Raw genomic sequence first — 22,924 nt, forward strand, 5'->3', positions numbered from 1 at the left:
AATATTGTGAAACATTTATATTAATCAATTATTTAAAAATCACATATTGTTTATTATTTCAGCCATACATTTCTTCCTTATTTTCGAAAATTAAGCGGTTGGCATTTTTAACACTTTTTGGCACTTTAAACACTATTTGGCATTTTTTAGTAACATATGCAATGTACATCAAGTTAAGCCATTAACATTTTATAATCAGTATTTTTAACAGAAATACATAATGCTAACAGAGGTCAGCTAGGCCAGCGAATTTTGCTTAACAATTGTCTGAAGCCGACAAATTGTATATTATTAGTTCAAGAAATGTATATTATAATACATAAAATTTAATAACAAAAGAGACTGTTCACTTCAGTAGCTACATCAACATAATTTAAATTGAACAGCCTGCCTATCGATGTATCGATAGTTCACGGACTGACCCTCAATATTGGAAAGCGCGTGCGTATCGGCTTATTCTCTCGTTATCGCTCTCAGCTCAGCCTCTCTCGCGTCTTCCGTTTGGCAATAAACTGTTTAAATTTGAGAATATATGAGTGTGTATGTTTGTGTGCATAGGAAGCGCCCAAGTCAGTGGTACGCCGGCAGCTCTAAGAGAAGGTAACGCGCGATTCGGGCGCGTATAAAAAGAGTTGCAAAATTGAAGCGCGTGCGCCACAAAACGAAAAAAGGACGCTTTGCTGTGTGCAATAACATTGTGAAAAGTTCGCGGAATGCATTTGTTGAATTGCAATTAGCATAAATTATAAGAAAATTGTGTAAACAAATATGCCAATGAAATACGTTTGTACAGTGACAAAGTAAATGAAAGCGACACAAGGAAATGTGAAAAATTTCCATTGGCCCGAGCCGAAGCGACGCTCAGCATCAGCATCAAACGAAGCATCCTTGTGAGTGCCTCTCAGTGTGTATTTGCATGTGTGTGTGTGTGTATGCGTTTGTAAGTCCGTGCTTCACTCTCACAGTAGCCACGGGCAATATGAATATGAAATATTTATATACATACATATGTATGTTAAATATCCAATCAGCAAGTTTGACAAAGTGCAATGTGTTTGAAACAATTATAAAAATAATAGGTTTTTTGAATTATGGCAAAAGCTAATTAATTATAATTATATTTGATCTATTATACGCTGTCAAATACAAAGTGATTAAATCAATTCAAAATGTAACAGAAATAACAAACAACAAAAGCGCATTGACTGGCTGATTCCCTACAATGCACTGGCAAAACGAAAGGGTATTTTGACTTTGTCATTCATTTTGTAACAAATGCAACCAATTTACCCACGTAACTAGAGCAATAATCTAGTAATTTGTGTTTTATTATAGTTTAATTTTTAGTGCATATCTATTCGCGTTCGCAGATATTTTTTATAGTTAAGCAACGTCCACTTAACCAACAGTTAATATACAATTTCAAAAGCATCAAATCACAATCAAAGATAATTGTGAATTTAATTTTAGCAAGCTGCCCTGTCCTCAGGGTATTCACCCGGCGACTTGCCTTTTGTTCTGTTGTGGCCTTTCAATTCCTTTCTTATCCACAACGCCTACAAAGGCCATTCCAATATTCCATCCTTGCCTCAATGTGCAATTGTGTGTGTGAGCACGAGCGCGACGGTTTACTTAATGTACAAATAAAAGAGCCAAAGCAATGACAGACAGAGCGCTAACGGTTAAAAACCTCTGTCAAGTACTGCATATAAATTATATATTTAATTACGCGTGAAAATGATGCTCATATTCGTGATTCCAGACATCTACACTTACAAATATACATATACGTGTATGAATGTGTGTATACTCAGCTCTTACCATTCTATATTTGTGAACTTCTCTGCCACCTGCCAGTGGCGACGCCAACGCCGCCCGGCGTAGGTGTCGTCGCTGCTTATCAGCAACGTAAGCATCATTGGCCAATTGTTGTGCCCACTGTAGCTCTCTCCCTCTCTCTCTCTCCCCTTACACATGTTCGCTGTCTGTCTGGTGCGAAAAAAAAGCAAAGATGAGCTAAAAATAAGCTAAGGCGAAGTGCATTTTTGATTAAATGCTCTGGAAGTAGAGCAGCAACAAGCTAGCCGAACGAAAAAAAATAGCTAAATGTTACTTAAATACTCTAAAGACTGCTGCCAACTGGAATAACACAAAACTGACTGACAGCACTGGCATCTTTCCATGCTCCGGTCTCGCTTTGGCTGCCGCGATTCCTACTTGCTGCTCAATTGGTTTTATGTGTGCAATTTTATTGGCGTCTCTTCTTCTGCGACTGAAGTTTGGCAGAGCTTTGCATGTCGCGGCGCGACGCGCCTTGTGGGTCTGACCTTGAACAAGTTCAGCTGCACAGGCACTGGCGGCGGCGTCGTTGTCGCTGGCGCTGTTGTTGTTGCTGTTGTTATTGCTGCTGCCGAAGCCTTGGCCTTGTGAATTTACTTAGCACACACATACATACATACATACTAAGCTAATAAGTTGTATGTCTATATATATATGTATTTATATATTTATATTTATGTGCAAATGTGCTGTATGTCTATATATGTTTATATGTATTTACTTGGCAAACACATACGTATTTGTTATTAATATTTTTAGTAGCTCAACTGCTGCTGACGACGCTTTCTCCCATCACGTGCTCATATGCTGTGTTCCAGCAGCTTCCGTTAACACGCGCTCGCTCACTCTCTCTCTCTCCCTTTCATTAATTTTCGGCTCGCTGTTACTTCGCTGAAGTTGGGCGCGCTGATTGCCTTCACTGTCCCCTCTCTCGCTCTCTTCATTGCATTGTTTCTGTTTCATTATTCATTTTTACACTCTCATGTGTGTGTGTGTGTGCAACTGCCTAATTTGTTTATTTGCATTGAGGTTGCCGAGAACATATCAAAGCAAAATTATTCGCTGATATCTGTGCGTACATTGAACTCTAAGCCCACTGTCATTAGCTGCTTGTGACGTCACAAACAGTCGCACAATTGTTTTCGTTACGTCTTCTTTTCGCCTGTGATCTTATTGCCGTTTCTGCTGATGTAGTTGAAATGATTCATTTCAGTTTTGTATTTTTTATTTTTTTTTTTTTTTTTTTTTTTTTTTTTTGGCTGCCAATCAGTAGCAGCAAGGCCTCTCTCGTGCTCATTCTCCCTCTCTGATTCTTAAATTGCAATTTTTAAACAAAACGAAATACACTTTTACTCCCAATTAAATGTTCATATAATCTTTAGTAAAACAACACTTAATTTAGCTTAAAGTTAGTAATAGTTAACTACGAAATGTTGACAATGTCAGATAATAATAGAACGTCAAGTTGTTCACTATTGTCGTACCCTTAAATACCTTAACAGTACCACGAGCTTTATCGCACACTTATAAATAAGTTCAGACGATAGCTAAGTAGTTAACCGTGTCGCGCTACTTATCATATCATATGGAAAATAATATTATAAATGTATGAAACTAAGCTATAGTGTCAAATCCGAATTTGTGTTTATTAAAGGGTATATATAGCTGACCATAGACCGGGTGTCTGTTGCTCGATTCTCACATGTTTATCATTGTTTGAGGTTGCCTTCATAAAAGTCACTAGTAAATATATTTAATGAACTAGCTAATGCACTTCAAGCATTTCACGCATACAATTTTATGGCTTGTTTAATCTAAAAGCCTCAACAAATATGTACATAAATGATTCCAGGCGCTAGCAAATACAATATATATTCTTTGTTTACATGGACTACTATGGGCTATTAATTCAGAATAGTCGTAATGGTTTTTCCAATTTATTCACAACGACATTCAAATATACAAGAAGTTAGTCTTTAAAATTGAGTAGGAAGGAGTTAAATATGAGGGTAAAAAATATATATTATAGTAAAATATATATTTTATATTTTTTATTAAGTTAGTACATATTACTTTGAGCCATATCTATAATGTTAGTCTATCAGACTTTCTAGTCGAGATATCCTATGAAAATGTGCTAAAATAAGGATCATATCTACATACATATCTATATTATGTACCCAAGCAACAATTAGAGGGAAACGCTATGCAAAAAGTATTTTGTAGATTATCTACTAACCGACTAATACTTACAAGTTTACATATTTATTCATTTTTATTTGCCTAATAAAGCCAAGCGAGAATTTATGTGAAATGGAAAGCACGTAAAAATATTCTCTTATGATAAGTCAAAATTACTTCATTTAATGCTGATATACCATTCTGATATCCATAAGTACTTGCATAAATATATATATACCATACATCGATTTTCTCTAGAATCCAATTTCTGGAGAATTATAATGCAGCAGGAATCTGCATATCACCAAGAACATTGTTCGCCTTGGGATTTAAAAGCGAATTGTTGACTCAACATTTTCATTCCCACTCTCCCTCTCTCATTCTCTCTTACTATATATGTATGTATGTACTTCAAGACTATTTTGGATTCTCAAATGCCTGCATGTTCTTCTTCCATACATATATTCTCTTTGTCTGCCTTTATGAATATACAAAACACCCAAATAAGAAACATAAGAGCTTTGCCACGCCTTCAATTTGAACCAGCGCCTCTTATTGAGCGTGCGTGCCTGCCATTCGTTTGGGCCGAGCAGTCAAAATGACGCTAACGGTGGCAGAACAGCTTATACGGTCGTCGTGGTAGCGTGTGGGGGAGTGATGTGGGGGCTACAACTGGTCATTGGCCCATTTTCTTGTGAGCCGCGACAGCCGTGAAAATGTAAACAAAATGCGCGTAATTAAAATTTCATACACGATGAAAAAGGACAAGGAAATATTAAGCATAAATAATTGAGAGGCAACTTGGGTGTGCCCATTTGCATGCTATAAACACATATATAGAAATATATACATGTATATATGTGTGTTTTTATATACATATATCTGGATTTATATATCTAATACTCTTTGTTAGCTGTTGACAATTTTTAATTGGCAATTTGCGCCAACGTTTGCCCGTCAATCAAGCTGAAAGCATTTTTTTTTTCTCTATTGCTGACTGAGCTCCTTTTTGCCACTCAAGCGCTGTCTCACTCACTCTCAGTGTCGCTATCTCTGTTCCCTTATCTTCTAGCCATCTTGTGCGCTCATTGAACATAGTTTCAAGTGACTCCAAGATGGTTTTTGCAGTTGATGAATGCTCCTGACAGCTGATGGATAGCTGCTGCTGTCATGCCCCAACTGCAGTACATATATAAATATGTACTTATGTATGTATCTACTATTTACAGTTGTGGGCATGAAAAGTTCAGTAGCTCAGCATTATTCATTAAAATAGAATAGCTATAGTCATGAATGTAGCTTTATAAATATTTTGGATTCAGCTTAAGTTTCTACAGGGTATCTGCAAGTCAACATAGCTTTAAAAAAGGAGAGACAAATTATTTAAGAGCACTTTTTATGCCAAAGCCGCTGCCTACAGGATATCTGCTAGTCTAGCATAGTCAACTCTTGCCTTTTGGTTGCACTTTCTGCTTCTTCGTCTCCTTCTGCTTCATGTTTTCTCTTGTGCCTTATCTGCATCCTCTTGTGCCATGCGATATGGGCATGTGGCAGGAAGCTGCAGGCTGCCACATAAATGAACGCAGCTCTATGACGCACAGTTAATTACGCTTGCTTGTGTGTGTTAGTGTATGTGTGTGTGGCACAACGGAACGCTGGCAGATTGTTTCCTACATCTTTAACAAATTTGCGGGCTATGCAACCTATTGCGCCCACACAACTGCAGATGCAGCTACAGATACGACGAGCAAAAGATGCAGATACAGATACACAGACAGCCATAGATATAGATACAAATGCGACTAGTTGAGACATCCGGCTGTCTGTCTGGCCGGGCGGCATCGCATTTGTTGTTTGTGTGGCAAAGCATTTAAAAAACTGTCGCACCACAATCAACACGCGACACAGCAAACCGCAAACGGAGCAAATGGAGATCGAGTGGCTGAGCGTGGGGTGAGCGACGTTGCTGTTGCATGTTGCATGTGGTAATTGCGGCTTGTTAACAAGAAGAAAACTGAGAAGTTGCAAGAAGCAAAAAAAAAAAAAAAAAGTCAAATAAGAGTAGCTGTCATAACACGCCCCTATCGGTTGGGGCAGTTGTGCAACTCCTCCGGAAATGTCTCTCAGATGTGGAACAAGCTGAGATTTGTTGCAGTGAGTCAATAGAATATATATGTCTTAATAATGTATTTAGAGTAGGTAATGCTCTCTACAAACTGATCTCGATTATTGCATGAGAAGCAAAAAATAAATGCTGAAATTTAAGCAGAAATGTTTCCCAGATAAATAAAAAAAAAAAAATCCATGTTCAACTTTTCAGAACTAGGTTACCCATGTCGCAAACTTCATTGCTTCCCGTCCTAGAACAATCGGAGCTAGCTGAAAATGTTCAGATGAGCCTGAAAGTCGAGCTGAACACATACAATCAAAAAAAAAAAAAAAAAACATAAACCTATTTTGGTGCAAACAATAGTCAAAAATAAAAAACACAACATATTCAGTTAGCAACATTGAAAACATGTCATCTGGTTCATCAAACATCGATCCCATTGAACTGGACGATGCGCAGGTGCCCCTTGCGGACGATCCCTCCAATGAGGAGCGTCGTCCAGTCGGACGGCGACGCCGACGTGGCGGACCGGAATACGTGCGTCCCCAGATTGAAGTGGTGCGTCGCAATGCCCAGCAGATATACCATCGGCGTCGCCCGATTGCACGGCAGCGTTCGAGTAGCCAGCAAACGGAGTCGACTTCACGGCCCATTCATGTGGTTGGACCAGGCGGACACGTCACTGTTCTGCTGCGACTGATGTCACAGCATCCCGGCCAGCGGGAGGTGGAGGTGGGCACAACAATACGCATGACCATCGACATGCCGGACACTCCCCCATCCATGATGGGTTCACATACTATACGGGGCTTGAATGCGACCATTAGGAGAAATCCGTCCTCTGCAGGTCAGCCTCGGGCGCAGCCTCGATCCCAAGGCTCACAGCAGCCATTGCAAAGGGAAATGGGCGTGCCAACACTACAGCCTTACCGGCAATCTCTGCCAGAGTCTCAATACCTGATGGAGTCTCAAAATCAGATGGCCCGTCAGTGTCGGCTGCCTCGGCGGGAAGGGCCACCCGTACCAGTGATACCGCCACAGCTGGACCAGCTTTTCCCACTTTCCTTGAGGCAGCCAGAACCATCGTTTGAACTAGGTCCACAGCCAGGGACAGAACCACCATCAGAGCCTGAGGTGGAGCTACCAGTACAAGAGCCGTCGGCTGATCCACAGCCTGAAGTGGAACCACAATCTTCCTCAGGGCCACAGCCTCAGCTCAGTAGTCAACCTCCATTACAGACTCAGACTCAAGAACTAGACCCTAATCCTCAGACCCCTTCTTCAAAATAAGACTCGGAGTGGAAGGCAATTGCAGTGCATGATTTAAATAGTTCCCAAAAAATTAATAATGCTACAAAATAAATACGAAATAATTTGTATGCGGTTTAATTATTTAAAAAATAATTAAACAATAGAATTTGGGTTTGTTTTAAGCTCAGGTATAAATGAATTTCGAGAACTTGGGATGCTGCAATCTGCGGGAAGATCATGGCAGAGAAATCTCTATCTGACATTCAGACTCATAACAGACTGACTATAATATTTTTGCGATTCGATATAGTTATTCGATATACAGATTCATAAATTTACAAAAGTTTTAGATATATGCATATATATTTAGTAAATATCTTCCGTTTTTTGACCTTTTTCACTTGTTTTCGTTTTCACGTTTTATTAGAGCTCTCCAAATGGCAATAGCCAACTGAATGCCGATAAAAACAAGCTCTCGTCTGTCTGTCTGTCTGCGTGTTTGTCTGGCCTTTAGTCAGCTAGGTGCTAAACACATTTCCAGCCAGAATTTATAACAATTACACTGGCATACACAGACACACACACACACATGTACACGCACATATCACCTGAGCAGCACATCATATGAAAATGTTATTGAGAAAAATAACATGAAAATGCTCGCACATTTGTTTACCCTGCCATTCAAGCCAAGTGGCAGAGGCTGTCAGGCATTCAAAGCGTTTTTGGACAACAGCCAAGTTATTTAGCCAACCTGCTGCCGCCATCGAGTGAAAGCCAAAAGCGTCGCCGGCAGAGAGGGGGAGGTGGGAGTGGCTGGCGCTGGCGCTGGTCCTACATTGTGTGTCTGCTGCAAATCAAAGCCTCAATAAACAATACGCGACAACAACAACAGAAACAGCAGCAAAGTTGGCCCCAAAAACTGCAGCGATATAATCTAACCTTCGACTTGAATGAAAGCAAAAAGTAGAAAAGAAAAAAAACACAAACAAACACATTTGCCTTTTCTTCTTAGCGAGTGCAAAAATGCAAAAACTTGCAAAAAAGAAAACATGAAGAGTTTGAAATTCCAATGCCTGGCGACTGGCGATTGGCGACTGGCAGGCAGCCCAAATACCCTGCACACTCCAGTCTAGTCTAGCGGCAGACTTTGAGGTCCGCTGTCTGGCCCCTTGTTTGTCGTCTTACTCGAGCCCTTACTCTTTTACTGCTGTTATCATGCAGCCTAGCCATTCGTATATGTGCATTGGAATGTGGCATGGTGATTCATGGCTACAGCGCCTTACATTAATTTAGCAACACTTGAGCTGGCCAAACTTTCAAACGAGGCCAATCGATTGCCAATATACTAAAGCAGAGATTGTTGGGAAACTAGTCTAACTAATTAGATATAGATATAGATATAGATATAGATATAGATATAGATATAGATATAGATATAGATATAGATATAGATATAGATATAGATATAGATATAGATATAGATATAGATATAGATATAGATATAGATATAGATATAGATATAGATATAGATATAGATATAGATATAGATATAGATATAGATATAGATATAGATATAGATATAGATATAGATATAGATATAGATATAGATATAGATATAGATATAGATATAGATATAGATATAGATATAGATATAGATATAGATATAGATATAGATATAGATATAGATATAGATATAGATATAGATATAGATATAGATATAGATATAGATATAGATATAGATATAGATATAGATATAGATATAGATATAGATATAGATATAGATATAGATATAGATATAGATATAGATATAGATATAGATATAGATATAGATATAGATATAGATATAGATGGAGATAGATTATATTATTCTTATATAATCATTTTTACAATTTCAATTACTTTTCATTTTCTTTTTAAAAGTTATAAAATTCTCTATCCATGCTCTTATATCAGTTAAAATTACATTATTTAAATATGCATTTATGCCAGTAAGGCTATACTGTATTATATATATTACAATATGCTGCCAGTGCATTTCGTCTTTCAAACTGCAAGATTTTAGTTGCAGTCCCCGACTCCAGCTGTCCCTGTCTATCTCTCTCTCTCTCTTTCGCTCGCTCACTCTCTGCTGACGTCATGACTTAAGTGAATTTATATGCAGCTTGTTGTTGGGCTGCTGTTTTTGTTGTTGTTGTTGTATTTGTTGCTGCTCCTTGTATAGCCCGCTCTCGTGTCCTGGCCACAGGGTGGGGCGTGGCAGTAGTGTTGCGTGTCTAGGCGCCCTATGCCATGCTCCGTCGCACCCGATAGCCTGGCAACCCTTGTACGTAGGTATATGGCTATGTGGCGGTTGCTCCCCACTCGCCCCGTCTCCCCCCCCGACTCGACTCTCAACGCATTTACATGAATGTTAAAATTTTATTGCCGTCAATGCGGCCGTCCCGCTGGCGCTTTCCACCTTCGGTTTGGCTCATTTTTCGCTCCTTTAATAACCTTTGCCATGAACTTTGTAACGGTTAAAAAAAACACACAGACACACACACACTTTAATAACGACGACAGCAGCAGCAACTGCGGCGTCAATATAGATATTGATCTACGCTTCCTATATTTGCCGTCAGACCAACTCGAATGGCAATTGGCTTTCAGTTGGCAATATGTGATGCGGTAAAGGTTTATTACTTAACCGTAATTAAGCAATTGATTCTATATTTGATATGGCTTATCTTATCACTTATCGATTTACATTTATCTTATCGCTCTGACAAACCTCGAAAACATGCCCGTTTATTTCTGATGAATTATCCACAGTATTTATGTCGTATCATTTTGGAACAAGCTTGTCTTTCATTCCAAATTATTGGAATAAACATAATAGGGGAGAAAGAGAGACAACTGCAATGCCGACGTCACACAAATGTTTCTGAACCATGTTATTGAAAAAAAAAAAAAAATTTGTTGTTTTGATTAAAAATTTAAATTGTTTAATGTTGAAACCTAATACAAGTACGCAACCGTAGAAAAAAATGAAAAAAAATATTTCATTTATTCCATCTGGTTTAAGTGTCCTCCGGGTATAGCGACGTAATATCAACGGTCCCTTGAGTGTCCTTATATGCGGATTCCACTGTAACTGAATCTGACTAACTGAATAGGGCATTACTAAAGCCTAGATTTATTTCGACTCCCATGTGTTTGCTGTAAGTGTGTATAAATTATATTAACACTTAGAGTATAGAACTTGGCTTATTTTTAGCTTCTCGCTAAACGTCAATGTGTTAGTCATTCAATCAGTCAGTAATGAATCAATGAAACAATCATATACATACATATATATACGTACAAATATACTTATGTTTATGTGTAGTAAATTACATTGCAATTGCTTAAGAATGCAGACACCGCAAATTTCAATTACACTTAGCCAATGCGTGTGTCCGTATGTGTGTGTGTGTGTGTGCGTGAAGTTGCAGTTACGTGACTGTCTGTGCAGCTGCGGCTGCCTTTTGTGGCAACATGTGACGACGTGCTTCTCAAACTTGAATGAAATATTAAAATTTTCAAGAGCCTGCCGGAAATTGAGGGCAAAAATAGCTCCAAATAAGCAAAGTTGAGCGATTGAGCCTCTGTCATAATATATATATCGGTCATAATATATATATGTAAATTAATTGAGTATACAATGTTTCTGGCATCAGTTGATTTTTAAAGCATTTCTCTTTTTCACACTTAAAACAAAAGACAAAAAATGAAATTTTTTTTTTTTTTCTGGGAATTTTTATAGTAATTCACAGTAAATCACGACAAAATTGTTATAAATAAAGCAAATCATAAATTAAAAAAAAATTGTTATTAAAGCAGACTATTAATGTTTTATTATAATTATTTTATTCTGATTAATACGACTAAACATAGTTTTGCCTTGAAATGTTTCCAATATTTTTCAATATTAAATACTATATTATATAAATTACATAATATGTAATTAATCATTTCGCTCTACTATAATATTCGAGTTGAAGTGCTATTCTATATACTGCTCAAATTCACGGAAAACTGTTAACAGATATACGCTGATTGATTATTGCATTTTAATCTATAGTCAGGTTTAAATTGACACGAGCTACCGAAATAAAAAAATAAAACTCTCGTATCTAAATGTGCCTCGAATTGTTGCGATAAGCGCACCGCGTCAAGCTGATAATGAGCGAATACCCTAAGAGGTTTATGGAGTGCGTTCGACCGCATTCGCTGTTAACGGAGTCACTCGAGGCTAGAATCCATCAGGTGTCTATTAGGCCTGTAAATTTATTATGACAGCTGGTATGCGAGCATATCGGTAATTGAATGTCAACGACGTTACTGTGGAATAGGCCAAGTTAACTAAATGGTGCATAAATTTGGACATGACCTATAAGAATTTTATTGATTACGCGTATCATCAATCGAAATTAATGAAACAGCAACAGGTAAAAATATGACGTGATTGAAGCGTTTCACGGCAAGTTTTCGGACTAAACAATGAAATTCTTTTATCTGTTAAATATTCTGAGTCACTTAAGTACTTTTTGTATTGTTGTCTAAGCCTTTTATGTGTACCTAAATGTGGTTCATGGTCAAGAAAAAACTAAAAATAGTTTTGTTTGCCTTTTTTCAAGAAGTTTTTTTTTTTAACTTTAGTTTCAGAGTGTTTTTCCTTCAAGGAAATATTTATATTTTATTGAATAGTTTTTCATTTCATTTATAATATATATCATTTGTATAATATGTTGTATTATTCTAATATAAATTTTAATATCGTTTTTATTTTTATTCTAATAATACTGATAAAAATTTTTTTTCTTTTACTGAAATATTGTCAATTTATGAATGCTTCATTTCTATGTAAAGGAATTTTATTATAATATTTGTTAGTTTATTCATATATAATAAATAGTATATATGTTTTATTTAAAATATATTTAATTTTCTAATAATTTTTATTTTTTATTTTTTTAATTTTATTTATAATTGTCTTAAAGCCAACTAACTTACTTCGTTATTTCTGACTTATCAACTCTGGCTAGAAAACAGCTAAGTTGCGCAGCACTGTGCGCAGCTATCAATAACGGGGAGTGGGTCATTAAATTGAACTTCGAACTCTTGGCCCATGGCTCGCTCACTCACTCGCTCGCACGTCCTTTCGCCAGTTGCCAACACAGTTAGAGCAAAATTAACTTGTTTCTCATATGTGTGTGTGTGTGTGTGTATATAGTTCTCCTACCCTAAGCGCCCGCTCGCTTTTGCCTGCTTAGGTCATGGCGTGCTCAATTAAATTACTGTTTATTCTTCGCACCTGTGTGCGCGCATTGCAGATAAATCGCTGATTGATGGCGATGGAACAGAAAAAATTAATATAATTACAGTATTGTCCGACTAAAGTGGACATGAAATTTGCTACTCTTCGATAATATTCCTTTAATACAAACAACTAAACTCAAAGTTAGTTAGTTAATAGGAATTTGCAACTCTGTCAACTTCTATCGGACTGTAGATTATCTGTTACGCAGCATTCACTGTATTTGCATTCCATTAATAATTTTGATCAATTTCCTCATTTTTTTCAGCCACGTCAATTGTCAATTAAATGGCAAAGCCACGCAGAAAACGCTTCCGTTTGAGGTGCAACCAGAAAGCAGTGAAAGCTCCGGTGGTGCACTATAATGGCTGCAGTAGCTAATCGTGCCACAAGCAACAACAACAGCAACAGCAGCAGCAGCAGCAGCAACAACAACAAGAGCAACAGAAGCAATAGCAACATGTCTAAACGTTACTTAGGCATACTCTTCTTCTGCTGCTTTCTGTTTATTTGGCGAACAATCACAGATGAGCCACCGCCAGCTGCAACAGCTACATCCCAGCAGCAACAGCCGCAACTGCAATCGAGTGCCAATGGCAGTAAACCAAACCAAATAATACACGACCCTAGTCGCACTCAGCCACTTAATAGCAACCTTAGTAGTTATTCGAATTATTATTATTATAGCCCTAGCGTATTTAGTCTAGATAATGCGGCGACGCCCGTACCATCGCCCACAGCAGCTACATCATTCCAGCCGTCGCATCTGTCTTCGGATGCCAGCCAGCTGATCGATCTGCATCACTTTGGCTATCTGATGGAGCAGCCTGCGTGTGAGCCGCACATCCTGGCTCTGATCTTGGTTCATACGGCGCCGCGGAATGCCGAGAAACGTTTGCTCATACGCCAAACGTGGGGCGGATTGGCCACAATAGCAGCGCCGTCACCGTCGGCGTCGGCGTCGGCGTCAACGTCATCGACGCCATCGCCACTGCGCGTTGTCTTCCTATTGGGAGCCGTGCCCCCAACGGAGCCACAACTGCAACACTCACTGGAGCAGGAGAATGCTCGATTCGGGGATATGGTGCAGGGTAACTTCCAGGATGCCTACCGCAACATGACCTACAAACATGTGATGGCACTCAAGTGGTTCAGCAGCCACTGCTCGCACGCTCAGCTGCTCATCAAGGTGGACGACGATGTCTATGTGAATACACCGCAACTGCACAAGTTGCTGCGTGAGCAGCAACAGCAACAGCAACCGCAGCCGTTGCAACTGCAACTGCAACTGCAACAGCAAACGCCCCAGCCCAACTTGAATCGAACGCAGTCGCTGCGCTCATTGCTGCAGCAACCGCACGAGCTGCTCTTCTGCAAGCCTGTGCTCAAGTCGCGTGTGAAGCGCTCCTATAGGGTGAGTATAAGTGAGAGTGAGATAGACGCTATAAGACGTATAGGTATACCTGAAAGTTAACCAGGTGCTATTGACTGATAGCTATCATTGGAGGAGTAAAATTTAGACAAGTTCTGACATGTATCATTCGCTTGTCATTATATTGAGCTCAGTTTTCTGAAAATTCTGTAATGATATCGTTCAGCTATATTAAATAAAGCATAATTCGTCTATGGCTTCATATATAAAATGTTAGCTAAATATGTTAGCTAAGCTCTATAAAGCCTCAGGGCTTGATACGTTCTATTATCTATCACAGATTTACAGTTATGACCAGTTTTACCCAACTATACCAATTTTACTCATTATTATTATATTATATAAAGCTTGAGTCAAGCATAGACAATTGTTCCTGAGCTCCATTAAGCATAACATCAAAAACTTCCTGTCACGCATCAGAGCGGAAGCTCTGCATTATTAGCAACCTTGTTTATTTAATCAATTTAGCTACATTTATGCTCTATTTGCTTTATTCTGTATTCCTCATTCCTTACCCAAATAAAGAACATATGAACACTAATCGATTAACGCCATCTAGTGTTCAATTTTAGTACTAACCTCTTCGAAATACTCAACGCTCACACTAATTTCTCTCTCTTCTTTCTTCACAGTCAAAGTGGCGCGTCAGTTTTCGCGAATATCCCGCCCATTATTATCCGCCGTACTGTCCGGGCTTTGCGATCGTCTATTCGCCGGATGTGGTGCAGCGTCTGTACCAGGCGGCGCAGCACAGCGACTACTTCTGGGTAGATGATGTCCATATCACTGGTGTCCTGGCACAGCGTACAAATACAACGATAACCACACTGCAGCCGTATGTGCTCTATGAGACGGACTGTGAGCGTTTGCTGAGCGGCGAGAGTGATTTGAGGCAGCTGGAGTTTCTGTTCACGTGGCACAGCATCTCGTCGGAGCAGGTGAACAGCTTGTGGCAGTTGCATGTGGCACAGAACTATACAAGTGTGCAACTAGAGGCGGATGTCGGCCCGGAGACGGGCCTCAGCTAGCTTTAAATATATATTGGGAATTTGTTTTGGCTGTTTTTAATTCTCTTTACATTGTATTCAGGGTTCGTCTCTCTTTCTCTCTAGATATTTAATTAAGCTGTTAATCTAGACTCTAGTGTTTAGTTTATTAGTTATTTAACTTAGTTAGCATTTGATAGTTGAAGATGATTAGAAGGGGGAGGAGGATGATGATAAGAAGAAGTTGATAAACATTGCAAGTCAAGTGAACCACCAACCACCTGCCTACAATCATTCGTATATATCATATTTGATAGCATATATAACTGAAGCATAACGATAAGTCATTTATTGAAAACAAAAGCCTCTCTGGGTGATAAATACAAACAACACACACATACATACATACAAACATTCGCATATGCACAAATCTTAAGAAAAATATAGCAAAACCGAGAAAAAACATAAGAATTTTAATCCGAATATAAATGAGAAATTATTGCAAAACATGACAAAACAGCAAATGTTTGGTCTGATCAAAATAAAATTGTTTAACTTATTTTGTATATTGATAGATAACAAAAATGAAGATATATATACATATATATATATATAATGGCATGTGAAATCTGTTGAACGTACTTAGTGAATCAAATGAAAATTTACCTATGTATTTTTTGTATTCGTCTATAGCAAAAAGTAAAACTATCTAATTTTTTTTATTATTCAATTGAATAGAACAAAAAAAAAAAAAAAAAAAAAAAAAAACAAAAACAAAACAAAAACAAAAATGAACGAAATACAAATGAAAAAGTGAGTCAAAAGAGGGAACATTTAAGCCAGGAACGTTAACACAAATATCAAAATGAGAACGAAGGAAAATGAAAAATGACAAAAAATATATATGAAAAATTTGTAACAAATGAAATTTATAAATGTCTAAATGAAATTAACTAAATGTTCAAGTTTGTCAAAAATTATATACATACATGCATACTCATATATATATGGAGATATATGTGTATATACAAAACGAAAATAAAGAAAAAAAACTTACAAATTGTACAATGTAAACGATATAAAAAAAGTAAAATGTTGAATTTTAGTGAAATGGAATTGAACTGCTTGGCGGAAGGGCAATGCGAAAAGCAGTTAAAAAGGGTTAGCTTCGTTGTCACTAAAATGAGTGGCATATCATTGAGCTTTCTGGCGTACATGTTTGAATAATTACAAAGCGGTGTTTTTCTTTTCTTAGAGATGTTAAAGCAGTAAACGATAATCTAAGCTGAAAAGCAGTTTCATTTCGTTTCATTTTCATCAGTTTCAAAGCTCATGCGGTGAGTAAGGCAGTGAAACTGCTTACATGTATTCATTGGACACCTGAGTTTCGTAGCATTCAGCTTTCATGCGGCTACTCAACGCGGGCATATTTGAATTTTATTATATTCAACTTTGCTTAAAACCAAATCAAATTCATTTACAATCAACAAGCTAATACTAATTGCGGTGTGCAAAAAGCCTGGAAAATGACACAGTTTGTGAATTATTAAAACAGCGCTTGAAATCAAAACAGCTGCACTCAAGGACATGCAAAAAATATTAGCTTATCTTTTCAATACGCCACGTTGAACAAACACTCGAACTTTGACATTGGCCGCATGTATATTTATTTTAAGCCCACGATTTGGAGTGCATGCACCAAAGGTTTGCTTTTAGTTTTTTTGTTTCCCCGTCTATTTGACTGTGATAGGCCCCACACGCCCACAATTGTTAGAGTGTGACGTCCTTTGGCCTTTTCACAGCGCTAATGACAATGTCTGTCTATTTGCCGCAAATTGTTGCATGTCCAGCGTGGTTCAGTGTGCGCTCACTGGTCAGCGCGTGTGGACATCTGAAACAGGACAAGGCTTGTTGAATTGCTGCCGTTGGATTGCTTGTTTTCGTCGACTAGTTGCCAGCAAAATGGGTTCGGTAAGCCAATTGAGATTTACTTTTAGTGTTGTTCTTGCTGCTGCGTATTTGTTTTAGCTGTTTTAGCTGGGGCTTAAACAAAGCAAGACAAAGCAAGTGGCACAGAACAACAGCAAATGCTTGAAGTATGTTGTCGCCGCCTTCGTTAGCTGCAAATTATTTACAAGTGCAGTCAGGCAACACAAACTTCAGCTGCAGCAACAATTACGTTCCACATGGCACAAACTCTACTCGGAAAACGGTGCGTGGATGCTGTTTACGCGAAAAGCTCGCTATTGAAACTTGAAATGTGTGTCAAGTTGTGAAGTTCGAATGGCTTGTACACATTCCAGTAGCAGCAGCAGCATCACCAGTGCCAGCAGTAGCAGCCGTAGCAGCGCAGGAGTCGTTGCCCCTGCGAGAAGCGCGCCGGCGCTCAAAAGTATGCTACAAAATGTTGCGGCCGCAGCTTCTGCTCCTGCTGCTGCTGTTGCTGCTTCTCTTATCTCGGCTGCTGTGTGCTCGTCGGCAGCTGTCGAACTTCTGTTTGGCCAGTTTTGCTCAATTTTGTCATCTTTGCCGCTGTTGTTGTTGTTGCTGTTGTGGCATTTTAGTACAAGCTGATGCTCGGGCTGGTCGCTTCGTGCGGCACGTCGCCTCGGCCTGGCTATAAAATGTTTTGTTTTTCTGCAGTTTGTTGTTAGTGCTGAACGGTGAACGGGCAGCGTTTGGTTGCCATCATCATCATCAACAAAATCTCTCGCACACACAGCATATCGAAAGAACGTACTTGTTCATAAGACGCTATCTTCACACGTCTCTCTCAATATACACATATGTATCTCTGTGTGTGTATGTGTGTGTGAGCTAAAAATAGCGCCTGAAATCAAGTGCCAAGTGACCAAAAAACGAAAAAAAAAAAAACACACAAACACACACAAAATACAATAAACCTGGCAAAGACAATCAGAGGCGAAGACAAAACAATAACAGAGAGTGCAAATTGAATAAAAACAGAAACCGACGAATTTTGATCAAGTGCAAGTAGAGCAATAGAGGACAAAAATCACAACAGGTGTTTCAGCTTTAATTACGAATTAATCTACCTAACACTTTCGACCTTCACACACACCTATGTGTGTGTGCATCTGTGTGTGTGTGCTTAACTGATTTGCTGCTCGCACGTGCAACAAAAGATGGTTGAAGAATTTCTCGAGAAATTGCCAGAAATCGACACACGTTACGAGGTAAGTGGCGAATGGGGCTTCATCTATCTGGCTGCTGCTTCTTCCCTTCTACATTTCAGCATATGCTGCAACCATTTCGCTGCGGGTAATCGCATTGCCATGCCAGGCGAGGCACAATAGTCACTCCTGTCGCGCGTATCCAGCTGTGCCACTGAGGCAAATAGCAAATAGCTAAACTGGAGCGGCTTTTGTTTCGCACAGCCACCTGCTCGACATCCTGTCGTCCTGCCGTCCTGTCGTCCTTTTATCCCGGCCCAGCTTAAGCCGTCGCTTCGCGCTGTTTGTTTTGTTCTTCAAATTACATTTCCCTCTAACAAGAACTCATATAAACGCGCTTTGAGGCGAATGTAGGCCGGATATTTAATCAGTTTGCAGCAGCAGCATTTGCTTTACGGCTTTCGCGGCGCACTTTTAATGCAAGTTTTAGTCAAATATTTGGCAACTTTTGCTGAGCCACGCTCGAGCTGGCATTCGCTGTGCTCGCTCGGCTCAGCCAGCAGCGGAAAGCTTACATCAGCACAGGCTTAAGAAACTAATTCCCAATTGTAGCTCAAACTTTTCTTGGTTTACCTGAGCTCAGTTCATTTTCCTTGACTAGCACAAAGAAGCTAGAGTGGAATATAAGGAATTGCACCTTTTTAAGCTAACCTCTCCATATACTTAAGCAAAATCAACTCATGAATGAACATGACAGAGCACAAACCTTCAGCTAGTTTCAACAGTGCCTAGCCCTTGGCTCGGCCTTTGTTTGCTATCGACATTGCATCAGTGATTTGAGTTTATAATCAATTTGCGGTAAGCAAAGGCTTTTGCTTCGAGCTCAACAGCTCGAAATACAAAGTTTAAAGTTCATTACAGTCATTGCTTCAAGCAAAAATTCCCTAGACAGAGATTTACTTACAGTCATGTTTAAACTTTTAGCTCTATTATTTACTCTTGTTGCACTTTAATAGCTCTTTTTAGGATTATTTATAGTATGTATATGAAATTACTATAAGAACTCTTTAGTTAGACATAGACATAGACAGATGACAGCTCAGATTATACTTGTGCGCTTATACAGTCAGCTTGGCTAACCCTTCTATATACCTTAATAAGAGCAGAGATATTTCAAACAAAGATCTTGAAATATATTTTATATATTCGAGTAAAATATTTTACAATGTGCTCAGCCGTTATACAAATTATTTAATTTACAACAAACTATTAGATAAGAACTATTAGACAAGAAAATATATGTAGACCATAACATATATTTATAGAAATGTTAAATAGTTTTTTTTTGTTTTTTTTTGCATTTTTAGTAGTTCCCATTATTTCCTTAGTTAATGGATAGATATATCACCTGATATATCAAAAACAGCTCACAAATAACTGTTAAACGTTAAGACTTTCATACTAAGTCGCTCTCGCTTTGAGCAAGTTACTTTTATATTTATTTATATATATTCTAATCAATCAGTTCATCACATTTCGAACCCAGTTAAACTCCTTAATATTCCCCTCAAATTGCTTTCAACGTATTTTGCTCCGTCACACTACTAATTGTATTTATTTGCACATGTTCTACTCAATCAGTTCGGTGTTTATCGAACCTGGTTAAACGCTTCGCAAACTAATCAAAAACTAATTAAACTCTATTGATTATTTGCATTAGATGCCATAAGGACAAATCCCCAAAGTAGTTCATGTCACTCATAGCCAAATCTTACAATCTGTCCGTCGATATCTAAGCATGCCAAAGGCAAAAGCCGCTGAGAGTTAGGACAACAGCCGACAGCTTAAAAGCTAATTAGCGCACTTGCGACCCGAGGCATGAGAGGGCCTAAACCTACAGCAAGTCAGGGCCAACAAACAGTTTAGCGCGCACGTTAACTTTATTAGCCGCAGACAACTAAATCAACAAGATATAAGTATGTGCATATGTGTGTGTATATATGGGTTTATATATATATATATATGTGTGTGTGTATATATATGTCTGTATATACTTAATCAGGGAATGCTTTTTAACAATGGCCATTCACAAGCCTTTTATGCCCAGCTAACTGGCGTGCAAACAATGCCTGCAAACTAATAAACTTGTGAGGCGCATCTACTAGCGCTATGTGTGTGTGTGGCCCTGTGTAGCCTTTGTGTGTGTGTGTGTGTGTGTGTGCGCGCAATCGCGATCAATAAAAGTTAATTATTCAATACAACAAGCTATAAACTTTCACTCGCACTAATCCAAACATAATGTGTGCGTATATATATCTGTGTATATATATGTGTGTGTATGTGTGTATGTGTGTGCCCTGTGAGCCTTTGTTTGGCTTACAGCTGTGTGGGGCAACAGACAGCCCGGCTTCTGGCCCCACCTTTTCTATGCCTTCCCTTCTGCTCGGCTCTGTCAGCTGCGCTCGTTGCGCTCGCCACAGTCGCAATTTACACAATTTAACCGTTAATTTACATTACAAAGTAGCTGCCCCAACCATCCAGAGAAAAAGCAAGCAATCGAATTACAACCGCGAGGCCCCCTACCCAACACTAAATTAAAACTTTAAAAAACATTTTACTAACTGACTTCATAAAGTTAAGCTGAACATATGGCATAGCTCAGAGCTTGGCTAACAAGTGCCCCAGCACTGAGAGAAATGCTGTGAATAATTAATGGGAATATTGATTGTTATAGGGTATATGGAATATGAATTCCTAGTGCTCAACTTCCTTGCACTAAGTAGACTATCAAGGCTAAACTCTAATATGTCTGCTCAGACTTAGTACACGTGTCTCTATAAATACTACAACAAATAGTGTTAACTATGTAAATTAATTTAATGAGCTTGTACACTGTGCTACAATGAGGCTATAAATGCGTATTTAAGCTACCAACATATGACAAATAAATTATTTATGAATTTGTTCATTTATTATGCTGACTACATGAGAATTATGGCTTATGCTATTAGCTTTTATATTAACTTTATTTTTTTTTTTTACTGAAACTACTTTAATTAATTAATTATTTTAAAAATAGGTATTGAGTTTGTCGAAAATATATATAACATTCAAATACAACCTGATTATTATAGACTTCATTTATAGACCTAGTAGCATTCACTCTCATTTTTTTTGCCGTGTAGCCATTTGCCATTTGTGGGCTAATTGAAACTCAAATGTAGCGCTATAAATTCTGCTCAAGTTTTGCTGTTTAGGCCACATAAATTCGCAAATTTATTGAACATCAGCCACATCAGCATCATCATTATCATCACCATCATCATCATCATCACCACCATCAGCATTACAGGTGGCAAAGGTATACATAGATTTGTTGGCAGCCATCAGCGTCTGGCTGTGCTAGCTATGCTCTGTTGCTGCTCTGTTTATATGCAAACAGAAAAGCAATTTGTGTGGACATTTTAATTGAAGCCTCGTCTACAGCTACCTGTATGAGACACACACTCAGACACACACACACACACACATAGAGTCGCTCACACATGTAGATGTAGTGTACTTCATGGCAGTTGGCATGCAGCCAGAAACTGTGACAGCTCGCATGGCACTGAGGCAGGCAAATGGTCGTTGAGAACTTTGTCACATTCTGAGCAGCCAAAAAAACATTTTCAATATGCAAAAGTCGTTAATATGTTAGGCAGGCGTAAAGAGGCAAAGCATGCCTCTTAAATTCGGCTTCTTATACACACGCGCCCTCTCTCTCTCTCTCTCTCTCTCTCTCTTCTGAGCACGTTGCGTATGTGTAATATGCTGCATAATGCGTGTTTAGATCAAAATTGAATTGCGCATTTTACATGGCGTATACGTGATGCTCATTTTGACAGCCCGCATTGCCGCTGCGACAGATTAAACAGAAAGTTATTGTCAATTCGGCGTGTTCCAGCTGAAAGATGAAGGCGATAGCCCAGTGGCCAGACACAAAATAAAAAGAGAGAAAAAGAGAGAGTAATAATCAAAAATAAATCATTCGATTTGTGTTTCGCTGCTGCGCATTGTTGGCCTCTGATTTATGGGCGAAAAGCATTTGGCTATTTACTGTCTGCATGTTTTGCATTTATTTATGCTATTTGCTTTGGCTTTCGGCATTTGCGGCATTCGCCATTGAATTGCAAAATTTATAGAAATTTATAGAAATTTGCAATTTTATTGCTTCATTATGGAGACAACGCATGAATATGATTCATGAATGGCAAATAAAGAGAAAATTGAGAGTGTTTTGAATAGTTGAGTATTTGTACTATGGAAATTATTGTAGATAGATATATTAGCTGGAAGAAGTTAATTTGTTTTTGCTGGTTTTATTTAGATTTCTGCTGAGGTTAAGCTATCTCTCTCTCTCTTCCATTTAACCAATTGAAATTCAGTCACATCAATCAATTCATATTTGTATTTACACTTTTAAGTGCAGTTGAAGTTGATCGATGGGCAAAGATTGAATTTCAATAAATATATTGAAATTTACAGTCCATAAACTGTTTTGTCGTCAATTCTTATGAGTTTTGCCAATTGAAATTGTCTCTGGCAATTGATTAGAATTGTGACAATCCATTGCAAAAATTGTAATCGAAGATGTGAGATCCCTGATCA

General features: G+C 38.4%; 2 protein-coding genes across 8 annotated transcripts in view; both read left to right on the plus strand.

Moving 5' to 3' along the window:
- Positions 1–545: 545 nt before the first annotated feature.
- LOC6581341 (UDP-GalNAc:beta-1,3-N-acetylgalactosaminyltransferase 1) lies at positions 546–15,699 on the plus strand. The gene is made up of 3 exons (XM_002007040.4): positions 546–890; positions 12,991–14,136; positions 14,787–15,699. The coding sequence occupies exons 2-3, from the start codon at positions 13,087–13,089 to the stop codon at positions 15,180–15,182; spliced, it is 1,446 nt and encodes a 481-aa protein (XP_002007076.2). The 5' UTR covers positions 546–890; positions 12,991–13,086; the 3' UTR covers positions 15,183–15,699.
- A 1,314-nt stretch (positions 15,700–17,013) lies between these two features.
- LOC6581344 (band 7 protein AGAP004871) overlaps positions 17,014–22,924 on the plus strand; it is a 42,551-nt gene continuing 36,640 nt past the window's right edge. For 2 of the 7 annotated variants that reach the window (XM_044009531.1, XM_044009532.1), the window contains exon 1: positions 17,014–17,111. In XM_044009531.1, the coding sequence (XP_043865466.1) occupies positions 17,103–17,111 (9 nt within the window). In that variant the 5' untranslated portion in view covers positions 17,014–17,102. Of the gene's footprint in view, positions 17,112–17,760; positions 18,338–22,924 lie in introns of those variants that run through there. The other 5 variants (XM_032731918.2, XM_032731919.2, XM_044009535.1 and 2 more) reach the window with 4 other exon arrangements.

Source organism: Drosophila mojavensis, unplaced genomic scaffold, assembly GCF_018153725.1.
Source record: "Drosophila mojavensis isolate 15081-1352.22 unplaced genomic scaffold, ASM1815372v1 contig_74, whole genome shotgun sequence".
In the NCBI taxonomy this organism is placed as follows: Eukaryota; Metazoa; Arthropoda; class Insecta; order Diptera; family Drosophilidae; genus Drosophila; species Drosophila mojavensis.

Bases quoted from the DNA above. Each gene is read 5' to 3' on its own strand.
- LOC6581341 (XM_002007040.4), top strand. From the start codon at position 13,087: ATGGCTGCAGTAGCTAATCGTGCCACAAGCAACAACAACAGCAACAGC. The intron at 14,137-14,786 runs GTGAGTATAAGT...CTTTCTTCACAG, and splicing joins GTGTGAAGCGCTCCTATAGG to TCAAAGTGGCGCGTCAGTTT.